We start from the raw sequence: 10,817 nt of genomic DNA, 5'->3' as shown, positions 1-10,817 counted from the left end.
GATCGATATCGATATACATGAAGAGTTGGCTGGTATTTGAAGCAGCCAGGATTTTGGTTGGGGGGTTCTTTTTAGTATTTGTGGGACCATCGAGTGCCGCGGGCGCGAGACTCACGCCGAATGCGTGGGCTGTTTAGCACGAACCTTATGAAAACACACGAATCACTATGCGAAAACGTACCAACCTTGTGTGATTTGCACGAACCTTATACGAATGACGTGATGTCACGAGACCCGGCGGCTGTTAGCCGGTTTCGCATGAGGTTCATGCAAGTCACACGTTTTCGTATGGTGATTCGTGTGATTTTCATAAGGTTCGTACGTTTTCGCATAGTAATTCGCGTGATTTTCATAAGGTTCGTGCGTTTTCGCAATAGTGATTTGTACGTATCACATAATGTTCCTACGAATCTCATAGGGTTCGTGCAAATGCTTGGGCACCCCTGGGCTATCTAAATTTTGATACAGATACAGATTCGCTTCGGGTGTTAAAGAAACCCCCCTTATAGGCGGAGCTACTCTATTTCCCAGAAGAAGGCCTGAAGTCGTTTTCTAACTATTACATGAAGTAAAAAGTTTGCATGTATTTATAATCTGACCGCTGGCTCAGCTACAGTCCAACATGTTCAGATGTTTATCTTCTGTCTTTTTTCTTGGTATTTCACACGTCCAGTGTCTCTGGTGACGAGACAAAATGACAAGTGAATATCGACCGTGCGTCCTGTTGCTGGTACCGCTAACAGTGGTTCCATTCCTGCTGTATTACACATCAGGGCGTCTTCTTCCTGGTGACATGTTGCCCTGGAGTAAACTGGCCCGTAGAAATACTAGCAGGTGAGGCACTGAGTGTTTTCTCCTGGACGTATCACTTAAGGTCTGATTGATATTTGATTATATGAATGACTTCCTTTGTGCACCCCCAAAACGGCGTGCGAATAAAAATAAAGGTTGGCCAAAAAAGTTGCTTAAGGTCTGCTTTCAGCAAGCTGAGTAGGTTGACACAGTGTCTTCCCTTGCGTGCCTTGTATATGCTGGAGTCTAGTACTGAGAATTCACGGGCTTTTTGTGCAGGCTTGTCTTATTGAGTCCCGAGGATGTGTCCAAACATCCAAGAAATAGCTGCTTAACTGATAATAACAAGGATTTTTCTTCTATGAACAAAAAATCCAGCTCTCTCCTCAAGCTTGAAGAAGCAGGCAGTGACTACAGTGGAAGACTTGAGGGCGTTACCGGTACTGCAAACGTATCCATGGAAAAGCCGAAAGCTGGGGGAACAAGGTACAGAGGAACAAGTGGCTTAAGATTTGTAATATGTGGAGGCCATTCATAAAGTTTAAGGTGACAATCAGTACAGCTGCCCTACTCTAAGGAGATGTTCGTTTCCAACGAGATGTTGGTTTTCTTATGCGGGCCGGGATTTTCTGACATCTAGCACGAGGTCAGAAGTAAAAACCTGCTGAAACCAGTTTCACTTGAGAGTACGAAATGCAACCTTAAAGATAAGTGCTGTTACCAGAAGTTGTCCCTGGATTTTACAGAAGACTCAAACAATAATCTTCGCCTTAACATTTGTGTGCCATCATCAATTGCAACTACGAAAAGTCATCAGATTAGGCTTAACTCGACTTAAGATCTAGATATACCCATTTTGCAGTCATAAAGCATACCCCGAGATGCGGAAAGATAAAATTGATCATCTTTTGTTTTGTTTCTCAAGGGCATTACAGGAATTTGCTGTTTACGCTAAGTACATACCGAAGGAATCGGATGCCCTGAAGAAGTTCTTAGACGACCAGGCAGCTGTGCAGTCCATACCGACGGAGGCACCTGGATGGGTCTATAACAAAACAGCTGCAGATTTATTTCGGTAGGAGCCGCTTTCTCGACTTGCCATTTGGCATATAAGCGTCCCGACGTAAGAGATGTAAACTTGATTACTTGGAATCAGCTCCAAAAACACAATGCGATGTCTTGTATATTTGCTTTCAAATTACTTCAAACCGGGACTGCTGATTTTTTGTTTGATATTGCATACAAAGCTGCGTAAATGATGTATGCTGTATACAATGCAATTTGTAAAGACATTACCAAAGATTGGATATATAAGCAAGACTCCCTTCAATGGCTTTGCCTCCAAAGCTACTTGAAAGTTGCCGTTCTTGACCCCTTTTAAACACCACAGGAAGAGGATCGTAAGCGACAGTCGCTACGTGAATGGGAGCTTTCTGGTCACACAGGGAAACGTTGTGAAGAGCGTTCTAAAGACCTACGGCACGAAACCCACGATCGTCAAGGTGCCACCAGACGTCTTCAAAGGATTACCTAAAGTATGTTTGGAGTCTTAGTTTTCCTTCATAACAATCTTCAATCTTCTGGCAGAAGTCCAAAGATGTTAACAACTTTTACAGCTGGGTGAATGTTTCCCTTAAAAACGTTTCTGTACTGACACAGGACTCCGGCTACTGGACCATGGTTGTAACGTCTCTGTTGAGTAAAGGTTCATGATCACTGTCCTGTATATTAGCCTTCTACTCTCTACAACTGAGATACTGCTCAGTGTCCAATGTCTTATGCTTAAGCTTTGACTGCTTAAGTTACTTCATTCTATATCTACATTATATTACAGACCGCCTTTTGACATTAATAATGATAATTAATAAGATGACAAGACCATGTACACGTATCTTTTCTACGCAGGAAAGTCCGTTCAAGAACAAACGCTTCAATACTTGCAGCGTTGTGGGGAACGGAGGGATACTAAAGGGAAGCGGCTGTGGAAAAGAGATAGACGCCTCTGAGTTTGTGTTCAGGTTAGGTTCTCCTATTATGCACAAGTACTAGTGCTGATCAAAATGCTGTATAATAGCACAGACGATTTAACTGTATTTTTATAGACTGTATATTGATGAGTATTACCTGATGAAATGGTGATGAGTATTACCTGGTTATGTTGATGAGTATTGCCTGGATTCTTGATGAGCATTATTAACTTGTTATGTTGATGAGTATTACCTTGTTTGTTGATGAGTATTACCTGGTTATGTTGATGAGTATAACCTGGTTATGTTGATGAGTATTACCCGGTTATGTTGATGAGTATTACCTGGTTATGTTGATGAGTATTACCTGGTTATGTTGATGAGTATTACCTAGTTTGTTGATGAGTATTACCTGGTTATGTTGATGAGATTTACCTAGTTTGTTGATGAGTATTAGCTGGTTTGTTGATGAGTATTATTACCTGGTTAGGTTGATAAATATTACCTGGTTATGTTGATGAGTATTACCTGGTTATGTTGATGAGTATCACCTGGTTATGTTGATGAATATTACCTGGTTATGTTGATGAGTAGTATCTGGTTATGTTGATGAGTAGTACCTGGTTATGTTGATGAGCATTACCTGGTTATGTTGATGAGTATTACCTGGTTATGTTGATGAGTATTACCTAGTTTGTTGATGAGTATTACCTGGTTATGTTGATGAGATTTACCTGGTTATGTTGATGAGTATTACCTGGTTATGTTGATGAGTATTACCTAGTTTGTTGATGAGTATTAGCTGGTTTGTTGATGAGTATTATTACCTGGTTAGGTTGATGAATATTACTTGGTTATGTTGATGAGTATTACCTGGTTATGTTGATGAGTATTACCTGGTTATGTTGATGAGTATTACCTGGTTATGTTGATGAGTATTACCTGGTTATGTTGATGAGTATCACCTGGTTATGTTGATGAATATTACCTGGTTATGTTGATGAGTAGTATCTGGTTATGTTGATGAGTATTACCTAGTTATGTTGATGAGTATTACCTGTTTATGTTGATGAGTAGTACCTGGTTATGTTGATGAGCATTACCTAGTTATGTTGATGAGTATTACCTGTTTATGTTGATGAGTAGTACCTGGTTATGTTGATGAGTATTACCTGGTTATGTTGATGAGTAGTACCTGGTTATGTTGATGAGTATTACCTGTTTATGTTGATGAGTAGTACCTGGTTATGTTGATGAATATTACCTGGTTGTGTTGATGAGTACTACCTGGTTATGTCGACGAGTATTACCCGGTTAAGTTGATGAGTACATGTATTACCTGGTTATGTTGATGAGTATTACTTGGTTATGTTGATGAGTTTTCCCTGGTTATGTAGATTGATGTTACCGGATTATTCTCTTATGTCTATTGCTTGTTTTGTTGACGTCAGATAGTCTCCAATTTTTTTTATATTCACGGATTTTTTCAACTTTTTATCTCCTCATAACTGGTAGGCTCAACATGGCTTCAATGGACGAGAAATATTTGGATGACATTGGGAAGAAAACCAATCTGATTACCATCAACCCTTCTATGATCGGATACAGGTACTTTCTTTATGTCTTATCATGTTTGTGTGTATGTGTGTGTGTGCGCGCGCGCGCGTGTGTGTGTGTGTGTGAAACTGGCAAACTTTGTTTTGATTTGTGGTTTTTATTTTGTCTAGATACAAAAGTCGAAGAGGAAAAATTGTGACATTAAACACTAGAGCCTGGATGTCTGACCTGTCAGTATACGGAGACAGCTTTCTCTGGATTTGGGCCTTTGAAAGTCCCACGCACGCAAATTGTGCCTTCCAAGCACAGCGGGCTCTGCAAGGAAACAGCGCCCGGAACCAAGTCATCTTACCATATCCAAGTCCGACAGGATCGATGAGATCGTTTTGGAAAGAAAATGGCATCACGGCGAAGAAGCCGTCGTCAGGTAGTTATCATAAGCTGCAATATATCTTACAAAATGCATGAATCATTGGTTTCACCATTTAACTTACTACTCTGTGACGGAGGGTAACCTCCAACGACAGAGTATTGTTGTTGTCCGATGTGATGACTGTTCGCATCTGTATCTCTATGTTCCCTTTGGCCTTATTCGTATTTAGTTTGGCATGTCTTCTGCACGCAGTTGCGCGATGATTCACCTTGTTTTCTACGCGGTAGCTGTTTTTATTACCGATGTAATAATTTCAGAAATCAGCCATATATTCCTGGTATTGTGGAACAGGCCATGTGGTTTTTGGAGTCTGTTAATTAGCTTAACTCCAAGCAGATATGGGTTTATGTGTTCTCTAATGAACAGAACAGCTGTCGCGGTAGAGCTGGATTGCAATTGGTCAGTGCCAGTGTTAGGATAAACAAGTACGTACATTGTTCCGGTAAGCTATCAGTAACATTAGGGCTTCGTTTTCTTTTCTGTTCGTCTTTATTTTTCTGTCTGGGACTGTCCATATCATCGGCATAATATACATTGTTGCAACTGATGCGGCGGAAACCACAGATACGTCACGGCGTATGTGACCTGCAGTCACTTGTTCTTACTTACTTATGTCAGTTAATCTGTGGTAATTTCACGTTCCCTTTTCTACGTATATCATTCTTATATATTCATTTATTCCATATACTCACTTGCCATTATTCATGATCATCTAGGTCTGCTGTTGGTGAGTTCGGCCACACAGATGTGCGAAGAGGTGCGCCTGTACGGCTTCTGGCCCTTCCACTCCGACAGGAACAACAGACGCCTGACTGAGCATTACTACGACAATGCCCTCCCCCAAAACGCTCACAGAGTACCTGATGAGTTCAGGCAACTGCAGCGTCTCCACAACACCGGGGTTCTTCGTCTGACAACCCACGCATGTCAATGAGCGGACAATGTTTATGACTAGAAAGGCAACTTTTTGCAAAAATGCAGAATGTGTTCCTCTAGCCTTGTGTCAAGCTACTGCACGCAATAGTATGCCATTTGGCTCGCACCCAAGTAGTGTGTGCGAGTGAAAAAGAATTGGGGTATCTGAGTAGCCTGACGTGATAGCCAGCCCGGGTAGACATCCCATCCTTTCCGTAAATCAGAAGGAAGAAAGAAAAAGAACACACCAGCAAAACAATATGTCGCCTAGTACGATTACTGTACTGTACGATCAGAGTGTACAAGATTATTCACTCTGATATATTACGACTGTCTGCATGTATAACTGCTAATATAGATTGTTTGCATTTTTATGGACTGGTTTATTAATTTGAAACTCTCGACAACCACAAGGCTGAATTGCGAGATTCGTAATACAAAGTTTCACATATTCTCAATATGCAACATATAATAAAATATCGCAATCAACTATACGTCTATCCCAAATCACAATACATATTAGAATACAAAGATCAACATTTCGTACAACGTTTCAGTGTTGTTTATGTTGCTTAAGAGTTTGACAATATGTGGATTTGGGCTATTGGTATTGGCAAACCAAATTGTGCACACTGGTATGGGGTCATTTTTTAAACTTTTTTTTCAACTCGTACTTTGCCTCTTTTGTGTAAGAGCCAAGTGTGCCTTGGACAGCTTTTTTTCAATCTTAACTTGAGACACGTGTCTTCTAATCTGTCATAGGGTTCCGTAACTTCATGGCTCTATACTGTAGAAGTGCTCGCATGAAAAGTTCCAGAATGAACATGAGTTCCAGGATGATCATCGTTGCCCGTCGTTGAATCCTTCCATGATCTTCTTGTGTGTTTGTAGGGCCGGGGTGACAATTGTCGACATTGGCGGAGAATGCACAGTCTTTGGCTTCCTTTCTAGATCTACTAGGAACGTCACTCCTAGGCACTTGGATACACTTGTGTGTGTGCTTGTGTGTGTGTGTGTTTGTGTGTGTGTGTGTGTGCGTGTGTGTGTGTGTGTGTGTGTTTGTTTGTTTGTGTGTGTGTGTGTGTGTGTGTGTGTGTGTGTGTGCCTGCACACCTGTACATGACCTCAACAGTGACCTGCACGAAACAAAAACCTTGCAACAGTGCCTTCTACCGAAAATGTTTTGACTTGCAGCCAGTCCGACTCTAATGGCACCTTGTCCAACGACTTCTGATGACTGTTGTATGGAAAGCTGCTTGACGACGTACAATGACTTGCCTGAAGGTAAGTGGCGTTACAGTAGCATCAAAGCTCACAAGCTTTGCGAGTAAAATAACTGATCGTCTCAGCTTATTTTTACATCACAATTTTTCAAGAATACCTCCACGACGTCGATCTACATGGTCTGTGTACCCTTTCGCGTTAACTTTCATGGTTGTTGGACACAACTCGTCCTTTGAAGCTGCGCAGTAGATCATAACAACAGCACATCTCAAGGTCGGATTGTCCCCTTTGACCTCAATTCAACGATAGACCTTTCCCACGACATGTATGTGTGAATGATTAATTTGTGTGTTATGTAGATCTAACCGATGATTGTTTTCATCTGAACTATTGGCACAATGTAGCCGAGCTGTTTTAGTTCATTAACTTACCTGTTTAATGTCTTTTTTTCAGTCTAATCGTATCTTGCACGTCGTTTCTGAATCTATTCCAGAGGGAAAAGGCTTCAAAATAACCTAACTAGAAGTTAAAGCCAAGTCGACTGCTTGGTTGAATATTGGTTGTTTCTAGACATTTCACAGTGACTCCAAGCACCTGAAGTTAATTTGCGTGGCTGACTAGCATGTTGGACAACTGTCATGTTATGTTCCTTGCAGGGCCTAGAATTAGGGCGGTTGTGCATTCATGACGTCCTGATTCTGTGTGTGCTAAGTCAATCTGAAGGTATTGTTGGGAGGAATAATCTCGATGTTTTCTGCCAGAATGTACTATTGCTGTGTGTCAAAAAGCAGAGAAGGCAGAGATCGTTATGAACTTTCCTCCCAATATTTTTTTAAAGATTGACCTTGTGTGAACGGGACAAGGCCACCCAAAGAGTTTGGGAGGTGACGTCATGAAAGGCGACACATTCGCTCTGAACTGGCTGAACGGGTGATTATCTAAGCTATTGCGGTTGTCATTACCTCCGCGAAGACCATGTTTGTAATAGTTGGTGTGTTTCTTTGTCCTGAAGTAGGTGCGCAGTTTAGCACAATTGGCACTTTGGTTTTTATCTTCTGTCTTGTTTCTTTGTAGCGTCCATTTTTAGCGTTTCATGTCCAGCGGATTCGCCTTCCCAAGTGACGAGACAAAATGAGAAGTCAACATCGACGGCGTGCCCTGTTGCTGGTACCGCTAACAGTGGTTCCATTCCTGCTGTATTACACATCAGCACGCTTCATTCCTGGTGACATGTTGTCCTGGAGTAAACTGGAAATCCGCGCAAATACTAGCAGGTGGGGCACTGTTTCCTTCTGAACGTATCACGTAAGGCCACGATGATTTGATTACATTTATGACATCCTCTGTGATCCCCAAAACAGATGCGAGCGTGCGTATGAAAGCTACGTATTCAAGAAGGTTATAAAGAAAGGACCAAACACACAAAGTATGGAATACCGAACAATAGATTCTTCATTCTTGTTTTTTCGCATCTTCTTATTTGACCTTGGAATTCTATGACATTAGTAAGTGTTTTCCTACATATTCCTACATATATATGTACGGCGTTATTAGTTGCTCATTTTGCTGCTGCTTTGTACGATTTACACCTTGGTTGAAAACAATCCAGCTCCCTCCTGGAGCTTGAAGAAGCAGGCAGTGACTACAGTGGAGGACTTGAGCGCGTTGCCGGTACTGCAAACTCATCCATGGAAAAGCCAAAAGCTGGGGGAACAAGGTACAGAGGAACAAGTGACACAACATTTTTTACCACGTTGAGGTCATTCATGAGGTCCCATTGATGTATAGGCCTAGTGGGTACCCTAAAAGACAACGAGCCGAAAAAAATGAACGGCTGCATAAACACGTGTTTTTAGAGGTGAGAAATTCCCTTTAGCCAGCCGAACTGATCTCAAAAGTTTGTTTATAGCTGAAATTAGCATGCAAAGTTTGGCAGTCGCGCTCTAGGTCGGAAGTACACAGTCCTGGGTTCTGTGTAGTGCGGCTGTACAGTGTACACTAGCAGCGAGGGGATTGACTAATTGTAGTTTATAATTATTTTAAACAACAAACGTATGAACTCTGGTTATTGGCAATTTTTATAGAGAGTAAATGTGCTCAACATTTAATGAGTAATATGCCGACATGTCATGTAGCTTTTATTATAAACGCGACCATGTATTATAATATGTAAGTCTATGGGAAGAAAAAACTCTTTGTAACAGCTGGGGCTAGGCCAAATGTGCAAACCTGCTGTGTCTTAGACACGTTTCTCTGTTCCAGGACGGAAATTTACTCGTCAGGACAAAAAAATCGCCCTATCCCCCCCCCCCCCAAATGTACATCATGAATTGATTTTCATGAAAATGTATTTCCGTAAGCTTCAAAAACAACGCAAAAACAACAACTATGGGCTCCAAATCAATGAGTGAGACAGAAAAATATAAAGCTGGAGACAGCTTTGTTTGGGAGTACAAATGACCTTTAGCGCGCGCTAAAAGTTGTCTCAGATTTTAAGAGAAAACAAATTCTTGGCTTTAACATTTGTGTGTTATCATGAATTAAGAAGAGAACTAGTCATTACATTAGACGTAAATCACTTTGAGATATGGAAGATGCACTCATTTTTTGAGCCATAAAGCATACTCTGAGATGTGGATACATGAAAATGATCATACTTTGTTTTGTTTTGTATTGTTTTCTTTCTCAAGGCCATTGCAGGAATTTGCAAATTACGCGAAGTACATACCGAAGGAATCGGTTGCTTTGAAGAAGTTCTTAGACGACCAGGCAGCTGTGCAGTCCATACCGACGGAGGCACCTGGATGGGTCTATAACAAAACAGCTGCAGATTTATTTCGGTAGGAGTCACTTTCTCGACTTGCCATTTGGCAGATTATGGCGTCATTTAGCTTCCGCCATGTTGGTTGGTTAAGAACGCGAGTGACGTCACGACGTAAGAGATGTAAACTTGATGACTTGGGATCAGCTCCAAAACACAATGCGACGTCATGTAGATTTGCTTTCAAATTTCTTCAAATAAGGACTGCTGAGTTGTTTGATAGCACATACAAAGCTGCGTAAATGTTGTATGCTGTATATAATGCAATTTGTCAAGACGCAATTGCCAAAGATTTAATAAGCAAGACCCCCTTCATCGGTTGAAAGTTGCATTTTATGACCCTTTTTAATTTCACAGGAACGGAGTCATACGCGACAGTCGCTACGTGAATGGGAGCTTTCTGGTCACACAGGGATAGGTTGTGAAGAACGTTCTAAAGACCTACGGCAAGAAACCTACGATAGTCAAGGTGCCATCAGACGTCTTCAGTGGATTTCCTAAAGTAGGTTTGGAGTCTTAGTTTTCCTTCATTACAATCTTCAATCCTCTAGCAGATGTCAACGTCCAAAGATCTTAACAGTTTTTACAGCTGAGCGAATGTTTCCCTTAAAAACGTTTTCGTACTGACCTAGGACTCCGGCTACTAGGCCATGTTCGTAACGTCTATGTTGAGTAAAGGTTCATGATCACTGTCATGTATATTAGCCTTCTACTCCCTACAACTGAGATACTGGTTATGACTGCTAAGTTAGTTCATTCATTTATATTCACATCATATTACAGCCCGCTGTTGGATTGGGATTTGGAGCGGCAAGATATGATGATGACAACCCGACACAACTGCATTCTAACGTTGATATGAAGATAAGACCAAGTATACGTATATTTTCTACACAGGAAAGTCCGTTTAAAGACAAACGGTTCAAAACTTGCAGCCTGGTAGGGAACGGAGGAATACTGACGGGAAGCGGCTGTGGAACAGAGATAGACGCCTCTGAGTTTGTGTTCAGGTCAGGTTCTCTATTATGCACAAGTGCTGATAGAAATGCTGTATAATAGCACAGATGATTTAACTGAATGTTTAAATAAAGTATTTACTTGAACCATT

The 10,817-nt window shown here is 41.3% G+C and overlaps 2 protein-coding genes across 3 annotated transcripts; both read left to right on the top strand.

The window, feature by feature from the left end:
• The first annotated feature begins 382 nt into the window (after positions 1-382).
• On the top strand, positions 383-6,038 carry LOC118427498 (alpha-N-acetylneuraminide alpha-2,8-sialyltransferase-like). The gene is made up of 8 exons (XM_035837328.1): positions 383-834; positions 1,171-1,278; positions 1,718-1,867; positions 2,183-2,327; positions 2,698-2,810; positions 4,275-4,367; positions 4,487-4,743; positions 5,466-6,038. The coding sequence occupies exons 1-8, from the start codon at positions 695-697 to the stop codon at positions 5,681-5,683; spliced, it is 1,224 nt and encodes a 407-aa protein (XP_035693221.1). The 5' UTR covers positions 383-694; the 3' UTR covers positions 5,684-6,038.
• Positions 6,039-6,958: 920 nt separating this feature from the next.
• Positions 6,959-9,739, top strand: LOC118427499. Of its 2 annotated transcripts, XR_004832527.1 has the most exons (4): positions 6,959-7,161; positions 7,963-8,162; positions 8,498-8,605; positions 9,579-9,739. XR_004832527.1 is itself a non-coding variant. In XM_035837329.1 (3 exons), exons 1-3 carry the CDS (start codon positions 8,020-8,022, stop codon positions 9,730-9,732), a joined length of 405 nt encoding a protein of 134 aa, XP_035693222.1. In that variant the 5' UTR covers positions 7,944-8,019; the 3' UTR covers positions 9,733-9,739. The 2 variants fall into 2 exon arrangements, 1 of the variants encoding a protein (XP_035693222.1); XM_035837329.1 differs by lacking the exon at positions 6,959-7,161 and having other exon boundaries at positions 7,944-8,162.
• Positions 9,740-10,817: the final 1,078 nt, after the last annotated feature.

This window comes from Branchiostoma floridae, chromosome 12 (genome assembly GCF_000003815.2).
Source record: "Branchiostoma floridae strain S238N-H82 chromosome 12, Bfl_VNyyK, whole genome shotgun sequence".
Classification (NCBI taxonomy): domain Eukaryota; kingdom Metazoa; phylum Chordata; class Leptocardii; order Amphioxiformes; family Branchiostomatidae; genus Branchiostoma; species Branchiostoma floridae.
This window is presented reverse-complemented; position numbering and strand designations above follow the sequence as displayed.